Source organism: Arctopsyche grandis, chromosome 7, assembly GCF_051622035.1.
Source record: "Arctopsyche grandis isolate Sample6627 chromosome 7, ASM5162203v2, whole genome shotgun sequence".
Lineage (NCBI taxonomy): Eukaryota > Metazoa > Arthropoda > Insecta > Trichoptera > Hydropsychidae > Arctopsyche > Arctopsyche grandis.
Window position 1 is genome coordinate 32,050,443 of NC_135361.1, and position 26,074 is coordinate 32,076,516.

Here is a 26,074-nt window from a genome sequence, read left to right on the forward strand (position 1 = left end):
TATTTATTAAAATACCTTTCAGAATCCACACTATTGACGGTATACCAAATAGATTTTAGAGCTGCACAACCAAACTCTTCATATTTAATTTTTTTTGCCATCAATAGTAGCAATATGTATGTATATCCTTCCAAACATTGAGCCTCTGTTAATACATTATATAATGGCAGGTTTCTAAAAAACAAAACTGTTTCTTTAACATTAGTATTAGATTTTGTACCTGCCACAGATGGATTGAATAGTTTACTCAATTTTTGGAGGAATAAATTTGTCTCATTTAGTCTTAACTGCGAGTCTAGTTTTAAGACGCTTTTTTGAGCAGCCTTTTGGATACACAGCTCCAACTGTCATCTTTTGTTTACAGTAGTAGACAAAAGCAGTTGCTTGGTTTCGACAGGAAAAACACCGTCTATGCTAAACTGCAAGCTCTGTTTTATCCCCTCAATTTCTTAACATAATAAATGGGCCAAACGATAGGAAGACCCTTCTAAATTGTCTATTAATTTTATAAATTTTATGCAAATTTCACTTTTGTTTGTTATTTTAGCATCTATTCGCATATTTTACGAATTTAGCATCTATTCCAAATTTTAGCATCAATTAAGCACTAATAGCAAAATGCTCAAAATACGTGTCTCTAGTAATTCGTTATCGGGAATTGATAAGATGGCACCAATGAAAAGAGAAGCATGTATCTTCTTTTCAACAAAGACAACAATATTAAGCTAGATTAGATGAAGATACGAAATATGCCTGTTCGCTATTAAAATTCGTAAAAAAAACATTTAGTTATAAATTCAAATAATTTAGTAATTAATAACGATACTCGTTATAATTCGAATGAAAAGATAAATGAAGGTATTGAAATGTCAGAATTTATCAATATAACAGTCGAATTTATCCCGTAAACATATCATCACTTATAAATAACTAATTAAGTATTTATATCAAATTTCATTGTCTAATTAAGATTTCTTAAAATACACTTGAGGTTGAATTTTTTTATTAAATTCTCCGTATTATTTTATTTTTTTCTATATTCTGTACGCTCTTTTTTGTAAAAATAATGAGAGGGGCGGTGCAAACATATAATATTATAATTGCGCGTTGGCGGCCGATTCCCTCGGACCGGTTCTGTCGATTTACTTTTGTGGAGAATAACCGTACTTTTGGAAATCTAATGAATATGCTTATCTGAAAATGGGATAAGAAATGATAGGTGTTATCGAGAATTCACGCATCGTCTCTAGAATATTAGTTTGTACGATTGTGTAGTGAATCGCATACGAAAAATTAGTCGTAGCTTACAAAAAAGTGTTGGAAAGAAAATTCAACCGATGAATGTGAATGTAAAGTGACAGTGAAACTGAAATATTTCAAAGTTCCGCGATTCAATATCTTCCAATAATGGAATGTAAGAGAATACAAGAACGTTATGAAATTTTAGAAAAAGAATCGACCGAAAACGAAATTGGTGGTGAATGTAATGACTAGAGGTAGGATAGTCACAGTGCTATCCATTGTTCCATTGTTGTAAATCCTTTGTAAAAAAGGTTTGGCAAACCTTTAATAATGCATTTACAACCTTTGAACAATACGCGGCACCTTCTGGGTCCGGTGACTAGTAATGACATTGGTGTTGAAAGTACGGTGAATGACGATCGGTATCCTATTATTAATCCTAAAAAATTTGGACATTTTGTCATTTTTAATCAGACCTTTAAACGTGCTGGTACCGAACACGACGTCAAACGACTCATAGAATGCGCTGGAAAATACGGATTTCTTGTTCAATCATTTGATGATATGACAAGTGAGAAATTTCTAGAAACTATTGACAAGTGTTCAAAAACGGCGACAGAGCACAGCGTATTTGCTGTTTGTATTTTAGCTCATGGGTTCATAGATAATACAGTTCAAGTCTATGATCGCAATCTTAATGTCAATGAAGTCCGGCAAAAAATGGCAAGTTGTGAAGGGCTTTATGGCAAACCCAAAATTTTAATAGTACAATCTTACAGAGGAAATGAATATCGAGATACTATTCCTTTTCCCGAGTCTCCCAAAACAGAGACTGATGGAACTAACTATAGATATGAAACTGATGGAGTGAATGTACCGGCTGCGGCAGATTTTATCTTATTTTGGGCAACTGTGAAAGGTTTTGTTTCATATGGTCTACCAAAGAAAGGAGGAATTTTCATCCAAGCCCTCTGCCAATGTATGGATGAGTATGGCGAAAAAGAAGACATATTGCAAATATTTACCAGAGTGAATAACAAGGTGAGCCAGAATGAATTGGCTCAGATGTTACAACTGAAATCCACATTGAGAAAGTCTTTATATTTGCCGATCCCTAAAGGAAATAAGAGGATCCTTAATGAAGACACTGACGAAGACACTAAAGAAGACAATGATCCTAATTTTAAAAATTTGCCTATAATTAGGAAAATCCCCAACTTCGAAGACATGTATCCTATTATTAATCCCAACAAATTGGGACATTTCATTATTTTTAATCGGACCATTAATCGTTTTGGGACTAAAAACGACGTCAAACTACTCAAAGAATCCTTTACAACATTCGGATTTCTCGTTCAATCATTTGATAATTTTACAAGTACGAACATTCTAGAAACTATCGACAAGTGTTCAAAAACGGCGGCAGAACACAGCGTATTTGCTGTTTCCTTTTTGCTCATGGGTTCATGGATAATACAGTTGAAGTTATTGATGGAGAAGTTGATGTGTTCGATATCTGGCAGAAAATGGCGAGTACTGAAGATCTCTATGGGAAACCCAAAATTTTAATAGTAGAGTCTTGCAAAGAAAATACATATAATTTTACTAATGAGAAATTAGCTGACTCTAAATATCAGACTGGCGAATCAGATTTTATCATATTTTGGGGAATTGTGCAAGATTATGTTTCACATTGTCTATCAAATAATTATAAAAAGGAAGAAACTTTTATTCAAGTTCTCTGTAAATGTATTGATGACTACGGTGTAAAACTTGAAATTGGGAACTTATTTACCAAAGTGCATAACAAGATTAGCCTGAATGAATTTGCTCAGATTGCACCTAGGTTTTCTACAATGAGAAAGTTTTTACATTTTCCGATAATTGAGAGAATCCTTGATGAAGATGGACGTGCTTATAATCCTTCTCTGATAAATAGGCAAATCCCTGACATTGAAGACATGTATACTATTAATAATCCTAACAATTTGGGACAATTCATTATTTTTAATCAGTCCTTTGGTCGTTCTGGTACTGAACACGACGTCAAACGACTCATAGAATGTTGGGGAAATTACGGATTTCTCGTAAAATTATTTCATGATGTGACAACCACGAAAATTCTAAAAACTATCGATGAGTCTTCAAAAATGGCAGCAGACGACAGCATATTTGCTGTATGTATTTTAGCTCATGGGTTCAAAGATAATACAGTTCAATTCTCTGATTGCAAACTTAATGTCAATAAAGTCCAGAAAAAAATGGCAAGTTGTGAAGGGCTTTATGGCAAACCCAAAATTTTAATAGTACAATCTTGCAGAGGATCTTTTTATCCGGATACTTATTTAGAGGCTTCTACGACGTCTTTAAATAACTCTGAAAATCAGACTGATGGAGTGAATGTATTGGCTGCAGCAGATTTGATCTTATGTTGGTCAACAGTAAAAGGCTATAATTCCAATCGTGAAGTAAATACGGGAGGGATATATATTCAAGCTCTCTGCCAATGTTTTGATGAGCACTGTGAAGAAGATATTATGAAAATATTAACCAAAGTGAATTACAAGGTGAGCCGCAGTATATTGCCTCAGACACCACAGCTGACATCTACATTGAGAAAGCATTTACATTTACCGATAATTAAAACAGTGCCAAAAAATGAAGTTGGTGGTAAATGTAATGTCTTAAATGAAGATCGGTATCTTATTATTAATCCCAAAAAATTGGGACATTTCGTTATTTTTAATCAGACGGTTGATCACGCTGGTTCTAAAGAGGACGTTAGACGACTCACAGAATGTTTTCAAAAATTTGGATTTCTCGTTCAATCATTTAATAATTTGCCAGCTATGGACATTCTAAAATCAATCGACAAATATTCAGAAACGGAGAAAGAACATAGCGTATTTGCTGTTTGTATTTTAACTCATGGCTTTATATATGAAGACAATAAAGACAATAAAGACAATAAAGACAATAAAGACAATAAAGACAATAAAGACAATAAAGACAATAAAGACAATAAAGACAATAAAGACAATAAAGACAATAAAGACAATAAAGACAATAAAGACAATAAAGACAATAAAGACAATAAAGACAATAAAGACAATAAAGACAATAAAGACAATAAAGACAATAAAGACAATAAAGACAATAAAGACAATAAAGACAATAAAGACAATAAAGACAATAAAGACAATAAAGACAATAAAGACAATAAAGACAATAAAGACAATAAAGACAATAAAGACAATAAAGACAATAAAGACAATAAAGACAATAAAGACAATAAAGACAATAAAGACAATAAAGACAATAAAGACAATAAAGACAATAAAGACAATAAAGACAATAAAGACAATAAAGACAATAAAGACAATAAAGACAATAAAGACAATAAAGACAATAAAGACAATAAAGACAATAAAGACAATAAAGACAATAAAGACAATAAAGACAATAAAGACAATAAAGACAATAAAGACAATAAAGACAAACTAAATGTTTATGACATTCGGAAACGAATGCAAAAGTGTAAAGGGCTCTATGGTAAACCCAAAATTGTAATTGTGCAATCTTGCGGAGGAAAAGATAATATACCTGATAATATGCTCTCTCCTGATAATGACACTCTCGAGCAGTCTTCAGCTGAATTTCAGCCTGATGGAGTGAATATATCGACTGCAACAGAATTTCTCTCATTTTGGACACTTGTAAATGATTCACATGATCAACCAAATGATAGAGGAGTTTTCATACGAGCTATCTGTCAATGTATTGATGAATATGGTGGGAATGAAGACATTTTGAAAATATTTACCAGAGTCAATATCATGGTGAAACAAACAAACCCGACTCTGATACTTCAGCTGAAATCTACGATGACAAAGTCTCTATATTTGCCGGTAATTAGAAATAACGAGTGAAAACGATAAAAAGAGATATACATTTTGTGTATACTATGTAGTATGTACATACATATATACAAATGTATATGAATTCACAAAATGTTCAATGTTCAATTATAATTAATTTGCCCACCCACCAATTTTCATCGTCATAGCTGAATATTCTTTGTTAGTAATTATTCTTATTATTGTTCAATTTTTGATTTTAATTTTTTATTGTTATTTTTATTTTCTTCTAATTATTAATATATATATTTTTTTTAAATTTTTTGGGTAGCATATTGTTGCGTAAGGGTGGGTGGAGGATCCCAGTCAAAAGCCAACAGTCGTTTCACAGCATTTATTGATGATTAAGGAGTTACACGTATTGTCAGTGTTAAGTCCAGAATGACCTGATATCGCCTACGTACCGCCTTATAAGGGGTAGATCTCTCAGGACGTCTAATCTGTTTACCTACTGTATAGTCACGTATTCGGATATGTATTCCCACGGTATGAGAAGTGCAATCATTGTTTAGCTTTCATGCACTTAGCTTGTCGCTAATCCCTAAAACCACTTACACCGGTCTCACGGTCTCTCAGGACGTCTACCCGTCTTAATCCGCTCGCAGTTACTCGGCGGCTCTGTTTAGTATACGTTACATTGCCCCCCACTTACACCAACAAATCCTAATTGATAAATCTACCGTAGTAGTTACATTTATATCTGATATCAGTCACAGTTACATTTAAAATTACAGCCGTTATCTTTACATTGGAAACAATTACATAAATTTAAATAATAAGTACACAAAAGAGATTAAAAATTAATTCCCCCGTTTCCATCAGTCTTTTTCCGAGGGGGTGACTCGATAACGCGCTAAACGGTCCAGATGCACTACCATGCAGCGTGTTGCGTTTCCAAATTCCCTCTTGATGCGATAAACGACATCGCTGATCCGTTTCACAATCCGGTACGGTCCCTCCCAGAACGACTGAAGCTTTGGTGATAGGCCCACGTGCTTAGCAGGGTTGTATAACCACACTCGCTCTTCTTCTTCGTATCGGGACTCTGTTGCGCGGATGTCGTAGCGCGCCTTCATTCGGTCGTGTTGTATTCGAAGATGGGCGCGAGCGAAACGGTGGCTCTCAGCCATTCGTTCCACCAGTTGTGTGGTGTACTGGTGTGGGTCCCGTGGTCCATGGTCGGGAGGGGGCCCTCCATATAGTAGTTCTGCGGGCATTCTCAATTCTCGGCCGTATAATAGTGCCGCTGGGGATGTTCCAGTGGCATCATGTTGCGCAGCTCGATACGCCATCAGGAAGTGCGGAACGAACTTGTCCCAGTCTTTTTGTCGGTCTGCCACGAATTTCGTCAGGTGGGCCAGTAGTGTCCGATTCAATCGTTCCACCATGCCATCGGACTGTGGTCTATATGGAGTGGTTCTTGTTTTTCGGATCCCCATGATTTCTAGTGCCTGTCGGAATAATTTGGACTCAAAATTTCGACCCTGGTCTGAGTGTAGTTCATTTGGCACTCCTAGTCTTGTAAACACTTGGTGGACCAGCACCTCGGCCACCGTCTCCGCTTCTTGGTTGGGAATAGGAATCGCCTCTGGCCATTTTGTGAAATAGTCCATAGCGACGAGGATATAGCGGTTTCCACTTTCCGTTTTTGGCAGTGGCCCAAGGATGTCAACCGCCATTCTTTCTAATGGTGCCCCGGAAATGTACTGTCGTAGCGCTCCTCTGTTTTTCCGCTGTGGACCGTTGTGGGCTGCACACACTGCACAATTTTCACACCAGCGAATTACGTCGATGCGACACGTCGGCCAATAATACCGTTGCCGTATGTTTTTAAGAGTTTTGTTCATTCCAAAATGTCCCCCCGTTGGTGAGCTATGGAATTCTTTTAAGATGTCCGTCACGCACTCTTTTGGTACAACCTGTTGTCGTACCTGTCTACTTCCAGTTGTACTCTCCCACTTGCGGTACAATTTGTTTTCTTCTACCGTTAAAGAGTCCCACTGGGCCCAGAGAACTTTCACTTCCGGCTCTTCTAAGGATACTGCTTCCCACGCTGGTCGCTGTTCAGTTCGCTTCCAATCAATAATTTTCTGAATGGTGGCGTCGTTTATAACTTCCGGCTGAATTCCCACTAGAGCTGCACAGGTATCTGAGTCTATTATTTCCGCTTCTTTATCCAGCTCCTCCAGTCGCGAGCATTTTGGGCAATCCGTCTGACACGGTCTTCGTGACAACGCGTCCGCATTTCCGTGCTTCCTTCCGGGCTGATGAATTATATCTGGGTTATATTGGCCCAGTATCTCCAGCCACCTAGCGAGTTGACCTTCAGGGTGTTTGAATTCTTTCAGCCACGTTAACGCAGAATGGTCGGTCCTCAGTGTGAATTTCGTACCCGCCAAGTAATGATGGAACTGCTGTACAGCTTTTACAATAGCTAATAATTCCTTTCGGGTTACGCAATAGTTCCGTTCTGCTTTGTTCATGGTTCTGCTGAAGTATGCAATCACTCGTTCCTCTCCGTCTTGCCGTTGGGACAACACCGCTCCAATGCTGTGTTGACTCGCATCTGTGTCGAGGATGAAATGATCGTTGGGCCGTGGATGTGTCATTACCGGAGCTGTAATCAGCGCCTCTTTTAACTGCTCGAACGCTTTTTGACATTCTGGCGTCCACTCGAACTTACGCTCCTTCTCTGTCAATCTATGTAGTGGTTTGGCAATCTTCGCGAAGTTTTGTACGAAACGTCGGTAATATGTACAGAGTCCTACAAAGCTCCGCACTTGTTTCTTCGTACGTGGGACTTCCAAATCCTTTACATCCTGTATTTTCTTTGGATTGGTTGTGATTCCATCGGCTGATACTCGGTGCCCCAAGAAGTCAACTTCTCGATTCAATAGTTGGCACTTGTCAGCGTTTAGTTTTAGGCCAGCTGCTCGCATTCGCTGCAAGACTTGTTCCAACTGTTCCATGTGTTCTTCGAACGTTCGGCTATGTATGATGATATCGTCTAAATACACCAATACATGGTCTTGCATGTCCCCAACGACTTGTTCCATCAGTCGCACAAATGTTGCCGGTGCATTACATAGCCCAAATGGCATCACTTTAAACTGGAACAACCCAAATTCCGTGGCGAATGCTGTCTTTTCCCGATCCTTCGTGGCTACGGGTACCTGCCAATAACCGCTCTGTAAGTCCAGCGTACTGAAATATTGTGCTCCAGCCAGTCGATCTAACGTGTCGTCTATCCGAGGAATGGGATGGGAATCCAATTTGGTGACCGCGTTCAAACGTCGATAGTCGATGCAGAGGCGTGAAGATCCATCTTTCTTCCCCACTAACACAATTGGGGATGCCCATGGGCTGGAAGCCGGTTCGATGACGCCTCGCTGAAGCAGATCGTCAATCAACTGTCTGACCTCTCGTTTCTTGGCTAGCGGTGTTCTTCTCGGTGCCTGTTTAATTGGTTTTGCGTCTCCCACGTTAATAGAGTGCACGGCTCTCGTAGTACGGCCGTGTTCGTCCTTGTTTCGGGCGAATGCCGTTGCATTCTTGCGTAGCATTCTTTCCACCTTCTCTAAAGATTCTTCCGAAAGTTCTTTTGTTGGAGTCTGCATCAGTACTGCGATTTTTGGATGAGCTGTGTTTAGACTGATGTCTGTGTCTCCCCTTTTCGTGGTCAACTTGGGATGTGACCTGTTCTCGGTGGTGGCTCTTCTCACAGATATCGTGGCCTTTTTCGGGGACAACGACAAAACTACCCCCACATGGGACAAGAATCCCAAACTCAGTAGGACTTCATATTCTATATCTGCGACCGCTACCGTCCACTTGACGGTCTTCCCCTCGAATTCTATATCGAGGTTCACCCACTCTGTAGTCGGAAGACGCGCCTTCGATGCCATCCGCAAGGACTGTCGGCCGATCCTTTTCTCATATCGAGAACGGGGAATTCGGGCAAAAATGTCCCTCCTAATTACTGTGACCTGTGCTCCACTGTCGATAACCATTCGACACGAAACTCCCCCGATTTTTCCGTCGACTTCCAGGGATCGTCCGATATCAAAAGTACGGACGGATTTTAATGCGAGCTCTTTTTTGTTTGCGATCGACAGGACCCGCGGTCTGGCGACCCGTTCTCGTTTCCCGATGACGTGCTGCTGGCGTCGTCTAAGATCCGAACTGAGGAATTTTTTCGGCAGAAACGGCTGATATGCCCCGCTTTATTGCACTTAAAACACCTCACCTCCGGTCGCTGTTTATGTCTGTTCTCGTACTGCCTTTTGGGTATTGCATCTTCTGATGTTTCCAGTCTGTGCGGCCGCTGCTTTTTACTTTCATCGCACGCAAGTGTCTTCCCGTTTTCACACGAGAACTTCGTGGCTTCGTACACTGCCTCTGCCACCTTCACAACTTCAGGAAGGCTCGTAGTGGGGCATAGCCTGGCTACGGCTGCCTTCACGTCAGCTTGCATGATGCTGTTTACAAACATGCATGTTATTACTCGCTCAAGAGCTTCTGGTGCGGCAACCCCTGCGAAGCTTAGCTCCACGTGTTCTGTAATGGCATCCATGTGGGCTGTTAGTGACTCTCCTGCTTCGGGACGCCACTTTCTCGTGCTGGCCTTTTCGAAGTGCTGGTATACCGATGTTTTGCTTCCATATCGCACCGCGAGTCTCGACACCAATTGCTCAGATTCCAATTGGATTCTTTCTGGAAGGCGGCAAACGTAATTCATGGCCGCGCCACGCATCGCCGCACACAGCCTCATAGACAGGTCCGTCGCGCCATGTAGTCGTGCCGTGAATCGAAAGCGCGCCAGGAACTCTTCCCATGACCCAGTTCCATCAAATGTCGGGAACTCTGGTAACGCTCCTGGATATCGTCTGTCTTCGACTGCTACCGGTCGTGGTGATGAATTTGACTCATTAACCAAAATTGAGTCACGTTGCAGTGAAAACTGCATTTTTGGATCTTGCGAACTCGGAAGCGCTGCCATTTTCTCCTCCATGGCCCGAAGTCTCTCCTCCAACTCCTTGGCTTGACTCCGTTGTGAAAACTCTTCGATTGCTGGCGACTTCTGTCTTCTTGTTGCTCTTGTTGCTCTGCTCATCTTGGATCCCACTTCTGACACCAGTGTTGCGTAAGGGTGGGTGGAGGATCCAAGTCAAAAGCCAACAGTCGTTTCACAGCATTTATTGATGATTAAGGAGTTACACGTATTGCCAGTGTTAAGTCCAGAATGACCTGATATCGCCTACGTACCGCCTTATAAGGGGTAGATCTCTCAGGACGTCTAATCTGTTTACCTACTGTATAGTCACGTATTCGGATATGTATTCCCACGGTATGAGAAGTGCAATCATTGTTTAGCTTTCATGCACTTAGCTTGTCGCTAATCCCTAAAACCACTTACACCGGTCTCACGGTCTCTCAGGACGTCTACCCGTCTTAATCCGCTCGCAGTTACTCGGCGGCTCTGTTTAGTATACGTTACAATATGAATGTTTGTGAAATAAAATTAAATGTGTTTTTATATATTTTATAAGTATGTTAATATAAAATGTTATGTATGTGTTATCTGGCCACATTGTCAAATTGAGATGCCGTTGACACTGTTGTATACATACATATGTGTATTAAAATAAAATAAAATTCGGAAAAATCAATTTCTTTTATAACTTGCGAATAAAAACTAAATTAGGCCCGTAGTTCTTTAGATTTTTTTTATCAGTAACAGTTCATAGCTAACTTTAAGTTAATAAAGTAATATTAATGATTTTAAATAAAGAAAAAATAATTTGAAACAAACAATAATAAAGAGCAGAAATTTCTTATTGTAGTGTAAGTGCACTAATTATTTTTATAATATGAAAATTATTAATTATTATTTACTAATTATTTTTATTTTTATAATATAATAGTTGTTGAAAAATTGGGTTCGGTGATTACTAGCTAATGTAAGACATTTATAATTTATATATTTATATATTCATAAAAATAATGTACACTATTAACAAATATATTGCACGAAAAACAAATTATTCAAGTTTAGTTATATGTATTCAACAGTAAATAAACTATTCCAACATTCAACAAATATATTGCACATGAGAAAAATTGTCATCACTGGAATTAATTTATTGACTCTTTAAAATATTTATTTGTTTACACTAAATCACACGAAGTCATTAGTATATTTTTCAACCATGTTTGTATTTTTCAACTATGTAAAACTATTTTTGTGATATCTACATACGTATCCTGTACTTGTTTTTATTTGTGACAAAAGTAATTTTTTATTTGTATATATTTTAACCTTATTTGTATTTTTTCTAATAAAATTAGTTTTATATGATAAGTAGCCACATATTTTAAACTTAAATGAATTCGAGATAAAATTAAAGTGTACCTACCAAGTGAATAGTATCTAGTTTCAAGTGTAAAGTAGTAATGAATACTGTTTAATTAAAGTAAAGTTCAATTATATGTATATTGCCCTTATTAAAATAGTTTTGTTATTTTTAGTTCTTCTAATTTTATTTTGAATGTTCATACATTTGTATATTTCAATAAATATAATTTTTTTTAAAAGAAATTTATTTTAATGCAATAATAAATTCAGATGTGACCAACCCATGACCTTATCCATGAATTTGAGACATATAAGAAGTATTAAAAACAATGTTCGATAGTGACGAACACAATAACACTCTCGATAAACATTTAAGTGAGACTTCCTCAACTTTTTTACATATTACTCAATCTAATATATAATTTCGAAAGAGACTTTGTATCTACATACATATGTAAGGTTTGTTGGTAATCGAAAAAGAAATCAAAATAGGAAAAAAAATCCCACTTCCAGCTTATCAAATTTGTTAGTTTATTTTTATTTACATGACGTTCATACGAGAATCGTACTGGAATTTTCTCGTGAAGATCACACATATTTAAAAACTTAGATGTGGCCAACCCACGACTTGGATGTAGTCAACCATCTACTTCTGGTTGTCGGATTTTTCGTAAATTTTTTTCAGTACTTAAAATTACTATAAATATTATAAAAATACAATTTCATGAAGATAGAAATAATTTAAAAGGTCAAAACAAAATAATGAAATATTGAAAGCTGCTACTACAAGTTTACGAATTCTAACCAACACCTTATCAACTTATCAACAAGTTAGTATTATACATAAAAATATATTTTTTCAACTTGATACGTTCAGTGGTATAGAAATCATCATGTGGGCACAACATTTTTGACTTTTCAAAGAGGAATAATCACATTTGCGGTTTATTAAATTTAATGATTTTTTTTATTTCCATCACATTGATACTTGATTTGGATTATACTTGAATTTTCTCGTAAAGAACACATATATTTAAGGGGTCAAAAAAATTGTGGGAAAAAAGTCGAACAAGATAAAACTGCCGTTTTCGGTCGAGAGAGATTCACCAAATTGTATATAAAACTTGGTATTAAGCTTAAACTTTTAAGATATAAAATTTCAGTTCTGTATACTAAAATTTAGTAATAACATCGAGAAATCGAGAAAAAACCTCGATTCTCTTAAAAATAAAGCACTAGTTCCGGTTAAGGTAAAAATATTTTAAAAATATTAGTGTATAAAATTATGATTTCTATTACATGTAAAAAGTTTCAGTTCAAAAACATAACAAAAAATTTACTTCGTAACGATAATCATTTTAGTAACCGATTCTAAGTTTCAGTTCGATAGGATTCGGCATTAGAAAAAGAAGAACCTAGATAAAGTTAAAAAATGAAAGCTAGGTAAATTAAGAAAACAAATATGCCGGATCGCTATTAAAGTTCGTAAAAAAATGGGGTAAAAACGCGGCGGGTGTGAATATTCGATTAATAATTCAAATAATTTAGTAATTAATAATGACACTCGTTATAATTTTATATAATGTTATAATTGAAAGGATAAATGAAGTTATTGAAAGCGCAAAATTGATCAAAATGTCTCGTCTCTTCTAAATCACATAGATATATTAATAGAAAAGTTACAATAAACTATGTAATTCGTCATATAATTCTATTTTTTCCTTAATATTGTACTTTTTTTGTAAAAATAAGGTGACCATTGATATCAAAAGTCATCTCAAAAACATTTTGAGATTTTCATTCAAACAAATTTTTTTTTAATAACATTTAAATAATATTTATATGTATTTCGATGAATACACATTTTTTAAAAAATTACAATCGCACGCAAAATTACAATCTCATTTCATTTTTTCAACTTTTTACCTATTTGCCAAGTTTCTAGTTTAAAAATTCTAAAATTACGATATTTAATCTATTTATTGGTATAAAAACAGAAAACCATCTTTGGGGATTTGATTTTTAAAAAATCTACAAATATCGTATTTCGTGCGTATCGACACTATTTCAAATGGATTTTTGTCAAATTTTACCAATTTGCCAAGCTTCTGGTTTGAAAATTCTAAATTTACGATATTCAATATCTCTATTAGTATACAAACAGTATCCAACTTTGAGTAATATTATATTTTAAGATAAAGTTCAATTGTTCATTTTCGCGGATGAAGTGATAATCGATATTATTTCAAATGCATTTTTTCCAACTTTGTACCTATTTGTCGAGTTTCTTGTATTAAAATTCTAAATTTGTAATATTAAATCTATCTATAGATATAAAAATGGAAATCCATCTTTGTCTATCACATATTAAAACTCAAGTTGAATATACGATTTGTTAATTAAATAAAAACTATTTTATGCTATTGCAAACCAATCTGTATTTTTAATGCTTTTAATGATTCAAAAAACAATAAACAATACATTTTTATAAAGTATATTTACATATTTTGAATTAAGTGTGAATAAATTAAACCGATTCATATTGCGCTCAAAATTCAACCGCCCACAATTCATTCGCGCATCTTTACGACAACTCACCTTCTAATAAATCTAATAATAAATCTTTGTAATTTTCCAGATATGTAAAATACAGATTTTTCATAAATGAGACTAAATTTGCCTGACTTGTCTCTAGGAATTTCTTATTTTTTTAATGAAATTTGTTGATATGAAAAAAAAATATGGGGACTAAAAATTGGACTTTTGGAACACTAAAGAATATGCTTATCTGAAAATGCGATAAGATATGATATTAGTATATTCAGTGGTGTAGTGGAGTTTTTTTGTATACATGTATAATATGTAATATCTTTTATATTATATACATATATACATTTGTGAAATATAGTGATCATTCATATATTTTTAAACTATTAATACACCTTTGTGTTGAAACTATTAATACAAATAAAGTTTTAAAATCAATATATTTTAATATTTTATATTTTATTTATATATATTTTATATTTTAATGTTTCACCTCATAAAATAAGTATTTCACCATGTAAAACATTTTTGTTTTGTATGTTTTTATCCAAGCAAACGAGGAATGAATTAATTTCGTGATTCGATGAAACACAAATCGGTCGAACGGGCGCATACTTATATATAAACTACTAGTGTTTTTTTATTTATTAGATTTAAAATATACGTTAATTGAGTGGTGTAATACTGTAACATGCGCTCTCCGGTATTTCCCACTGCTGAAGACAAAAGGATCTAAAAAAAGCCAGCAATTATCCGTTTCAAAAAACCCATCAGTTTACAAAATCTAAAAAAAAACATTTACTTGAATAGTTGACAAACTTATTACATTTAAAATTAGCACTACACCATTGAGTTTGACCGTATATCGTGTATGTACATACATACAATATCTATTTTTTAAAAAGCACTTTTTAAATAAATGGAGAAACCATCCAAATTTGGAACAAGCAAGCTTTTCAATAGCCAATCCAAGAAATTGATATTAAATGTCTATATATGGTGTGCTTGTACACAACTGTTAAATAATTCTACAGTTCCTGTCATTTATGTAGCTACAGAATAGCAGGATCGGATGTAGAATAATGTATTTATATAATAACCGATTTTTAAATCTCTTATGTATTTTTCTTTTATATTTTGTATTTATAAAATGCAATAAATCTAGAAATTAAGACGGACTTAAGTTTCATTTTCGAGAAAAACTTAAATGTATAAAAATTAAAAAAAACCGGACATCCAAATCCCAAATTTGCGCACAATTATATTGAAAATTCTCTCATAGCCGGTATGTGTGAACGTGTATGTACATACATATGTTCAAACATTGAATTTTGTGTTGTTACATTCTTATATTCCTCAAATACATACATAAAGTCGTGGGTTGGTCACATTTTATTTTTAGAAATCGAGCATTCCGGCACCTTACAACCACTACACCACTGAGAATATTAAATTCGCATGTAGATAGGTGTTATCAGAAACATGCACATCGTATCTATCATATTAGTTTGTACTATTTAGAAGTGAATCGCATATGAAACACAAATCGTTGCTTTGAAAATTAGTGTAAAAAAGAAAGTTTCAAAGTGCTGTTTCAATATCTTCCGATAATGGAATGTAAGAGAATACAAGAACGTTACGAAATAAACTTTGAAATTTTAGAAAAAGAATCAACCGACGACGACATTGGTGTTGAAAGTACGGTGAATGACGATCGGTATCCTATTATTAATCCTAAAAATTTTGGACATTTTGTCATTTTTAATCAGACCTTTAAACGTGCTGGTACCGAACACGACGTCAAACGACTCATAGAATGCGCTGGAAAATACGGATTTCTTGTTCAATCATTTGATGATATGACAAGTGAGGAAATTCTAGAAACTATTGACGAGTGTTCAAAAACGGCGACAGAGCACAGCGTATTTGCTGTTTGTATTTTAGCTCATGGGTTCATAGATAATAGAGTTCAAGTCATTGGTGGAAAACTTGATATCAATGATGTCCGGAAAAGAATGGAAAGTAGTGAAGGGCTTTATGGCAAGCCCAAAATTTTAATAGTACAATCTTGCAGAGGACAAGAATCTCAAGATACCGTTCCTGTTTCTGAGACTATCGAGAAAGACTCTAAATATGAGACTGATGGAAGTAATATCAGCTGTAATGTACCAGCTGCGGCAGATTTTATCTTATTTTGGGCAACTGTGAAAGGTTTTGTTTCATATCGTCTACCAAAGAAAGGAGGAATTTTCATCCAAGCCCTCTGCCAATGTATGGATGAGTATGGCGAAAAAGAAGACATATTGCAAATATTTACCAGAGTGAATAACAAGGTGAGCCAGAATGAATTGGCTCAGATGTCACAACTGAAATCCACATTGAGAAAGTCTTTACGTTTGCCGGAAATTCAAAATACCAAAAATAATTGAAAAGTGGTACCATATGTATGTATGTATATAAGTAATTAAAAGTTTGTTTTTTTTTAATTTTTCTAGTGCTCAGCCATAATTCATTTATTATTAATCTTTCAGGTCCAAAATAAGTATAAATGGATTTATAGCCCTAAAAGTGATTAAAATTTTATACATTTGTGGATGTGTTATATCATAAACCGGTCTCCGTGACGAAACAGAATGTTAAATTACAGAAAACGCAAATATCGGAAGGCAAAGATCGAAAATCGAAAGATCTTAAGTCGAAAGATCAAAAAAAAATGGTGCATGGCAAACGGTACATACTCACTTAATTTGCGCGAGCAGGATACAACAGGAACAAGAGGAACAGGCTTTTCCTCCCGTATTAATGTGCGCGCGCAGAATACGGAAGGGAAATGCATGTTCCTCTTGTTCCTGTTGTATCCTGCTCGCGCAAATTAAGTGAGTATGTATAGTTTACCATACACCATTTTTTTTGATCTTTCGACTTAAGATCTTTCGATTTTCGATCTTTGCCTTCCGATATTTGTGTTTTCTGTAAGTTAAAATTCTGTCTCGTCACGTAGATCCGTCATAAACATACACTAACTTTAAGATTTTTGATATTTATGAAAACTTCATTGTTCCATAATACAGGTTTTACACTTTACACTTATTTGATTTGTTAAATGTTTCATTTGATTTGTAAAGTGTTCAATTTGAAGTGTAAAATGTTCAATTTGATTTTCAATTTGAGTGTAAAACCTGTATGGTATATTCTGACTTGACAACTTCCAAATGTCTCCTGATCCTAATTTATGTCGCCATAGAATTAAGCAATTTCGACTTGGATGAACCCAGGTTTATCTGCTTGTTAATAATTAATAATATTTGTTATTACTTTACTCTAATAGACATAGAATATCCTTTTTGTATTATCTTAATTCTTTATATTATATACTAGTTGTTTTATCTGGCTTCGCTCAGTATTTGTAATATAAACAGCTTAAAAATGGCGAATCTAACAATAAATATTCATTTGTTTTTTTATTAAATTTATTTGAATCGAAAAAAATATTATATTCAACCAATTGAAGTTCCCAATCAAAGATACATATGTACATACATACAAAGTCTCTTTCGAAATTATATATTAGATATGTATGTATGTACATATGTAATATGTATACTAATGGTTCGGTGATGATTCCGCAAAAAGCGATATCGCGCAAGTCACTAAAATCTCGATCGCGGAACATCTGGAAATGGAAGTAGAAGAAGGTGATGAAGAAATAAATAAAAAGTTACGTGAAGCATGCCAATTATTTTGCGATAGAATGATTTCTAGTAATATTTCAAATATAGCGAAATTATGAATTTCGCTATATTTGACCCACGACAAATCTATGAATTTGCTATGTCAAAAAGATCCAGAAAATTCCGTAGATCGGTCATAAATTTAATGTACATCCTACGGCTAAATCAAGTACGAATCCTGGTGTCACAAGAGGTAAAGAGAGACTAAAAGACGGCCGGCAATCTGTGGACGAACCCAAAAGAAAAAAGAGAAATAGAAATTTGAGTATTAAGTATTTCTGTAAATACTCAACATGCCCAGTCACACCAATAATTACATAATATAATCTTTTTAGAATAAAGTCGAACTAATCATACTTCTTGCTGAATAAATATACTTTCATTTTTGGTCAGCTAAAATTAAAAAAATTATGGATTTGTGCTAGATAAATGTTAATGTGAGATCTTCTGATAATAGATCATTGCATAAGTTCGTATACGATTTTTTTTTTGTTACCATATTGGATTATTCACCCTGCTCTGGAAGGCTTTTTAATTTTACTTTAAATCGTCCACGAACATACATACATATGCAATCATCCTCTCCATTACCATCATCTTTGTTTTGCAAAATATATACATTTATTCAAACCACTATTTTTAAATTAAGTAAATAATACATATTCGGTTTTATAATTTTCGGTTGGCAAAATATTTCATAGTACATAATATTACTGATATTCATTGTATATATTATGCAAAAAAAAACTATGTCCAAATTTCCAAGGAAACGATTTTTCATTTTTCCATATTACATAAGTTTAATAATGTGTAATTTGTATATTAAATTTTTACTCATATCTTCATTGGACTTTTACTTTATTAAACGTTTGTTCAGCTGAACAAGGAAACGTTTTATTTATTTTGTTTTGTTTTGTAGAAATTAAATATTAGTTTAATGAGAAATATTTATCTTCATCTGTTTTTGTTCATTTTTGTTGTGAATCATCACTGTTTAGTTATTTTAAGTATTTATTTTTTATTAACAATTACTTTTAAGCATTAATTTGGTACCTATATTTAATATACTACGTATAGGGGTACCATACGTTTTATTTTTCAAGTATTTTTATTATTTAATGTATGGATTTGCTGCCAATCTATTTCAATTTGGATATTTTGTATGTATTATATATTTACTATGTCTTATCAAGTTTATTTTGTCTCATATTTTCTTAATTATACGTTAACAAATACATATCAGTCAATGAATTAATCTTCTAGGAACATTATTGGAGACAATGAATATCTTCCATCTACGGTATCTTCTTCTGATAGATTCAAATATAATGAATGAATACCAGTTTGATGTTTACATATTTTTCCCCACTGTCCCTTTTCACATGTACAGTGCCCAAGAGTTAATCCAACCTCATACTTTTTTTCCGGAATCGTTTCACTTGGTTCTTGATATTTATCATCATCCAATTTTACTATCATATTTTTCTTTATCAAATTCAAACCGTAAATGGAGCTTCCTTTTGTCGATGCTACCGTGAGCATAATCTATATTTATCTAATATTTTTCCATATCAGTACAAATATAATCAACAAGTGATACAGCATTATAGGATTTGTATCTCTGTAATACAATATCTTTAAAAATTCTAACTTCTTTACCGAGGATGAAATGATGGTGGCGAGAAACGTGCTCATTTCACTTCTGCCTGATGTGCGAGATACACGACGACAAGGTGGTCTAAAAAAGTTAAGATGTATTCAAGACATTATTAAAATGTTTGAACGATAGCTTCAGCAGCTGTATGTGTGTGTCTGTGTGTGTGTGTTCAGCTCGCTCTGGAGCACGTGCTGGAACAGGGACGCTGGAACGTGGGGAATTCAAGTGGACACGTCAAGTCAGTTTATCCATGTTTATTAAGGAGTAGATGGCGAGCCGGGGAGTTTCTCGGCGCCTGTGCGGGGGCTGTGGATGAGTACTGGCTGGCTGGCTGCAGCTGGTCACTGGTCACTGGTCACTGGTCACTGGTCAGGCAAGGCCAGACCAGCCACCAGCCACCGGCCGCGCCAAGACCGTCTCGGCTGGCGGATGGCGGGCGTCTCAATTTGACAGATGATCGCGCCTCGTAAAATGAGTGCGCGCCCGTAAGAGCCCAAAACACGGCCATGTAGGTTTTTTGGCTCGGACAATGTTTAAAGAAACAGATGTGTCTGTTCTACCAAGTTTTGGCGCTGTCAACCTGCGACGTTTGCCTCCTGTTTCTTTCGATTCAACTGATGTTACTTCACTTCTGAGTGCCATTCAAGATTTGAAGGAAGAGGTGAGAGTTCTGAAGTCTCAGGGTGGGGCGAATGATATTTCTCTCATCAAGGATGCAATAGCTGAGTTGCGCGAAGATATGAACAAGATCACTTCCGATGTTTCAAATCGCGATTTGAATGCGTCTAACTTGGTGGAAGAGATATTAAAAAAAACCGGAACCTTTGCGGATGCCGTACGTAAGCAGACTAATAAAACCAACAAAAATAATAGCCAATCGAAACTACCTCCTGTGCCGAACGCATCGAATAATGTAAACAAGCAGGGAGCGTCAACCAGTGGCGGCGCTTCGAAAAATGTTACATCGAACGATGCAAACAATCAGGGAATGTCAACCAGTGCTGGCGCTCCACTAGCTGAAAATGATAACAACGATAATTTCAAATTAGTTAAAACGAAAAAAAACATTAGACGAAGTGCCAACTTAAGAGGCACTTGCAAGGATTCTGAATTGCAAGCTGTAATTCCAGAATCTGAAATTTACATCTCTAGATTCTCGTTAGAGACGAATGTTGAAATAATTAGTACATATTTAAAGAAAAAAGTAAATTTCAAATTTACCTTAAAAGAACTACCATCTCGAACAAAATGTGGTTTCAAGTCTTTCATTGTTGCAACTGAAGCCACGAATGCAACAAAACTGCTCGTGCAAGATTTATGGCCGACCGGAATTGTTTTCCGACGTTTCCGAAAAAACTATATTAATGGGGGACAAAACAATAACAATCGTCAGCTATAATTGTCGCTCTTTTCGACGTACTTGTAAGACAGGGAAGGTATGTTGACCGTATCCCGGTCTAACGAAACACGTGTTGTGTAGTTTGAAAGAGGATCGTTTATTTTTGTTCAATTGGTACAATGGTTATTGTATGTACGAAGAGGTTTCTTCGGAGAAGTGATCTGTTTGAACTCCAGAGGCTCACTCTGCCGGTGGAGGTTGCTGCGTTGCTTTATAAACGTTTTGGGTTGAAGTGTGTCGTGTGCACATCTTTTGTTCTTGGTACTCGCGCTGCCCTAGTTATGCTGCGAGCGTGGTTTTATGGGTTCATACGCCTGGACGTAGTTCGTGGTTTATATGGGTTCAGTGAGTTCTTCCTTTGTTTCCAAGACACGTGTATAGAAACACGTGTCGACCTTTTGACGAGGCGAGCGTGTGCCATGGGTTAATGACTTTCCTGGATATGTGTCGCAGTGACCTGATGAGATCATTTCAGTTGTACTATATGCCTACATACTGAATCCTACATTTCCAAACTATGTAATGAGGCCGACGTTATTTTGTTACAAGAAACATGGTTTTTAGAATTTGAAACTGTATACTTGAGAAGATTCCATCCATCATTTGAAGGCACTGGTACATCTGCAGTGGACAGCGGTAATGGACCTTTAGTTGGACGTCCCTATGGTGGTGTTGGTATATTGTACAAAAAAACTTTTACAGTCACCCAAATTGACCTTCATAATCCGAGATTACTTTGCATTAAACTTCAGCAAGGTGATATTGAATTGTTAATTATTAATGTATATATGCCGACGGCAAAACCAGAAAACTTTGAAGATTTTACTACTTGCTTGGGCATTGTTAATGCCGCTATCGAAGATCATAGTCGCTCGAATTTTATTGTCATGGGTGATTTTAATGCTCATCCTGGCTCTTTATTTTGGAACGAACTACTATCCTTCTGTGAAGAAAATCATTTGAGGATTCAAGATTATGCGTGTCTTCCATCTGATACATTTACATATGTATGTTAGTGATGCACACGGCTCCTTACGGTGGTTGGATCACTGTATCACATCTGAAGGAATTTTAGGATCCATTCAAGATTTTAAAGTCCACACTGACGTAGTATGGTCAAATCATCGTCCGCTTTTTGTTATAATTGCTTCGAATGGTCTGAATCGTTCGAGACGTGCAATATCCTATAAATTTTTACACACGTGAAATAATTAAAAAGTTATGTAATTTTACTGAGGGCCCATATTTTCTAACAGATAGTGGGGCCCACATGCCATCGGGCATGTTCGCTTGTATGGCCAGTCCGCCACTGTATGTATATATATATATATATATATATATATATATATATATACAGTGGCGGACTGGGACTGAAATTAGTACATGCCAGGAGTCAAAGGGGGCCCCCAGGGTTAAAAAAAAATTTTCCTCCCCCCCCCCCCATATATAAAAAAAAAAATCTTTTTTTTTTATCACGCTAAAAATCTAGGGTAAAAAATAAATCAAATTTTCAAAAATGCACGAATCAAAAATAAAAATTGCAATTATATTTTGCAATTTTTATTTTTATTTTTATTAATTAGAATATACACATACTACACGTCTTACTGGCAATTAACAGAAATACAAAATGTATATAGGAAACTTTATTTACAAGATAGGACTGAACCGAGATTCAACAAGGACATACACATAAAATACATAATTATAAAAGAATAATAAAAAATCTAAAAGAAAAATTGGAAAATTAAGAGTATATTAGCAAACGTTTGAGTCCTTTCGACGCTTGTGCATATCTGTTAATAATTTCTTCTGCATCCAAATCATCTAACATTTGCTTCTCAATAGAAAGGAACATAAAATTTTCTAAATTTTCTTCAGACAACGTATTTCTCAGTCTGTTCTTAATTATTTTTAATTTTGAAAACGTCCTCTCACATTGCACTTGTGTAACTGAGAGTGTGGAGACGATTTTGTATAATTCATATAGGTTATCATACGCTTTGTCGTGTAGTCTGTTCGACGATAAAATTTTTAAAACGCACGATGGACATGTTCTGCAAGTTTTACAGCTGCTGCTGTCATCCTCACTCTCACTAATTTGAAGTAATAGCTTCAATATATCAAAATTTGAGGCAAATGAAACCAATTCTAATTTTACATTGCCTCTTTTGATTAGTGGAAAGAACTTCACAACACCATCCAATGCAATATCATCAAGGCCTTTTTCTGCAATAATTTTAAAATTAGCTGGGTCCAACCAAGATAAATCTTTATACAACTGCTTGTGATGTATAAATCGTGATTGTAGCGATTGGACAATGCGATCCATTATAAGGTTAAATACAGTTATTCGAAAATCAGCCAGAGGATCCGAAGAATTTCCTTCATCATTAGTTACTTCATCTGCCATTCTTTTCTTCTTCCTTTGTCTTTTAACAGGCAACGCTGTTTCTATAGAATCAATTTCCAATGTTTGATTTTCATCCATATTAATCATTGAAATCATATCATTACATATTGTTACGATTTCGAAAGCCTTACTGTGAACATTATGGAATGTTCTTTTCTGTTCCATCAACTTTGTTGTTGCTGTATCTACCAAACTCCATGCAGTAAACATATCTAAACAATTTGTTTGTAAATAACTAGACAAGGGGGCTGTGGTTTCAAATATGTACAAGTAAGTAAATGCTGTCAATATGGTTTCAAACTTTTGAAGACTCTGGAGTAAATAAGTGGCTTCGTGCTTCGTTTTTGCATCAAACTTGTCTGAATCCTGTATCATTGATAAGCATGTAAGTAGATTTACGAAAGTACTAGCAGTGGGATCATTAAAATGTCCAAATATTGTTGTTGCTGCATTAGATTTTCCCGACCACCTGGTTTCACCAATTAGTTTTAATCTTTTCATCTTTTCTTGCCCCAGTTGTTTTTCAACAACTCCTATCCACACAGACATTCTCTTATATGATCCATTTATAAAAGTTGCTAAATTTTGAAGCAAATTAAAAAAAGAAACTGCAGACACACAACATTTTGTGGTTTCAGTTACTACCAAATTTAAGACATGGGCATAACACCATATATGAACATGTTGATCTGCCATGTTAGCAAGTTTACTCTGCAAACCATTATACTCTCCATGGTAGCTTGCAGCACCATCGGTGCTATCAGATATACAATTTTTAGGGTCAATATTAAGATGTTGCAACTTTTCAGTCAATAAATTAAAAAGTCCCTGTCCTGTACCATCATTACACGGCACAATTGAAAGTAGGCGCTCATAGACAATGCTTTTATGCACATACCGAATAATGATGCTAAATTGATCGATGATTGTATTATCCTGTGTTGAATCAACCTGGATAGAATAATATTTTGCTTCAAAAACTTCATGACTAATTCTTTCTTGAATCATAGTTTTCATAATATGGATTAACCTATTAACAGTTGTTTTGCTCAAGTAGGTAATTAGTCCACCACGGCCTTTATTTCCCGCCTTTCCTTGGTGCTTAAGTCGTTTCATTCTTTGATATGACTTTTTTTGCACTGCAGAAACGTGAGCTGCTATAATGGTGTCATATTTTGCCATCAACTGCACTGAAGCCAAAAAATTACCATGATTCGAAGCTTCATCATCCAGAGTATAGGCCGATTCATTTCTGTGACTTCGAAAAGAAACTGCTTGCTTGCCTAACATCTTTATGATGTCTATAATCATCATGACAATACTTCTTTGCTTTAGTACCTTTTCTTTCTTTTGAATTAATGATGACGCAAAAAAATTATCTAATGTTCCATTATTAACCACACTGATATATTGATGAACATTTCGCACATGGGTTGTTGTCGATTCGTGCACAGCCAAGTTCTGGCTAATACGTCTGTAGTCACTAAAGCCATGTACAAATGATGATGAATCCGATTTGGGACACTCAAACGCTAAGCAATATGAACAATATAAGCACTTATTTTCTATGTTATATGTTAGCCAATTTCTTGGGACTGAATCATTCATAGTGTTTCTCTCATATAATCGAGCATCAAATGGTAGATCACTTACAGGCTGAAATGGATGTTCAGCAAAAAATTGTTTCAGATTGTCTCGCGATGGATATTGAAATATTCCAGTAGTACATTTTTTTTCTTGTGTAGGTTCAATAACATCATGTGCCTCAGAATTTATGTCTGAAGTAATATCTAATTCCTTGTCACTAGTTGAAACTATAGGTATATGCGCGGATGTTGCAACTATAGGAAATATAGTCTGTACAGATACCGGAATAATGAAGCCTGAAGTACTGGGCCTGGGTTGATTAATATAGGATGCACTTATTCTTGTCTCTATATCCAAAGAATTTCTTTCTTGTTCTTGCAACTCACTTGTCAATACATCATCGCCATGAGTATTGTTTCTTGTTTCTTGATTATTTGTTGCGCAACTGGACATTGATGCGGGAAGTGGTTGTGGTACTATAAAATCTGTAATAGATCTGCAATACTTGGCTGACTTCTGTTTTTTTGTTTCTTGGCGTTCTTTGCGTTTTAGTGATCCAGATTTATACCTTCTCTTTTCCATGTTAATAGGGGTAATATATCTGAAAATCAAAACCGATTTATATTTTTGCAAAGCAGTTTCTTCTCTTTTTGTTTTTACAGGGTTTATTATACGATTTTTTTAATTCTTCGTATTAATAAGGATTTTCATTCAATTATAATTATATTTTTAATCGATGCTAATTACAAATTCTTTATATGTAAAATAACACTGCTCTACACGAAAAATGGTTCAGAGACCAGATATGAATTTTCTTATAGATATATTTACAGTGAACCCGAATCTGGTAATAAAAAATGTTGGTTGGCCCGAGATTCGGAGATACATACATATGTATATGTGTTTTTTAAATCGCGCGATTTTTCTATATCTTGGTGTTGTTCGGTCGATGTCTCAAAATCTGTCAATTTACTGTTCAAAATGAATATTGGAATCTATAGTCGGGTATTTTATCTTTCATTTGTAGTACTTTTCAGCTTTCAAATCTCTCTAAATAGTCGTCCAGTTCAAATCAAAAGTCAAAAGTACGTATTTTCATTTGGGATTTTTTCCCATTGTTAATACTATTTTATATTGAGTATTTTCTATTGAAACATGTTTATTGAGATAGTGTTCTGGCCACACTATTTTTTTTTTCGTTTAAAAGGGTTAATCGGAAGTGTGCT

General features: G+C 35.1%; 3 protein-coding genes across 3 annotated transcripts; 2 read left to right on the plus strand and 1 right to left on the minus strand.

The window, feature by feature from the left end:
- The first annotated feature begins 305 nt into the window (after window positions 1–305).
- LOC143914838 (caspase-7-like) lies at window positions 306–4,184 on the plus strand. The gene has a single exon (XM_077435208.1). The coding sequence runs from the start codon at window positions 1,573–1,575 to the stop codon at window positions 2,809–2,811; it is 1,239 nt and encodes a 412-aa protein (XP_077291334.1). The 5' UTR covers window positions 306–1,572; the 3' UTR covers window positions 2,812–4,184.
- Window positions 4,185–15,553: 11,369 nt separating this feature from the next.
- On the plus strand, window positions 15,554–16,766 carry LOC143914843 (caspase-7-like). The gene is made up of 2 exons (XM_077435214.1): window positions 15,554–16,509; window positions 16,593–16,766. The coding sequence occupies exon 1, from the start codon at window positions 15,672–15,674 to the stop codon at window positions 16,488–16,490; it is 819 nt and encodes a 272-aa protein (XP_077291340.1). The 5' UTR covers window positions 15,554–15,671; the 3' UTR covers window positions 16,491–16,509; window positions 16,593–16,766.
- Window positions 16,767–22,595: 5,829 nt separating this feature from the next.
- LOC143914150 (zinc finger MYM-type protein 1-like) lies at window positions 22,596–25,430 on the minus strand. The gene has a single exon (XM_077434240.1). The coding sequence runs from the start codon at window positions 25,428–25,430 to the stop codon at window positions 22,596–22,598; it is 2,835 nt and encodes a 944-aa protein (XP_077290366.1).
- Between the last annotated feature and the right edge of the window lie 644 nt (window positions 25,431–26,074).

Bases quoted from the DNA above. Each gene is read 5' to 3' on its own strand.
- LOC143914838 (XM_077435208.1), top strand. From the start codon at position 1,573: ATGCATTTACAACCTTTGAACAATACGCGGCACCTTCTGGGTCCGGTG.
- LOC143914843 (XM_077435214.1), top strand. From the start codon at position 15,672: ATGGAATGTAAGAGAATACAAGAACGTTACGAAATAAACTTTGAAATT.
- LOC143914150 (XM_077434240.1), bottom strand. From the start codon at position 25,430: ATGGAAAAGAGAAGGTATAAATCTGGATCACTAAAACGCAAAGAACGC.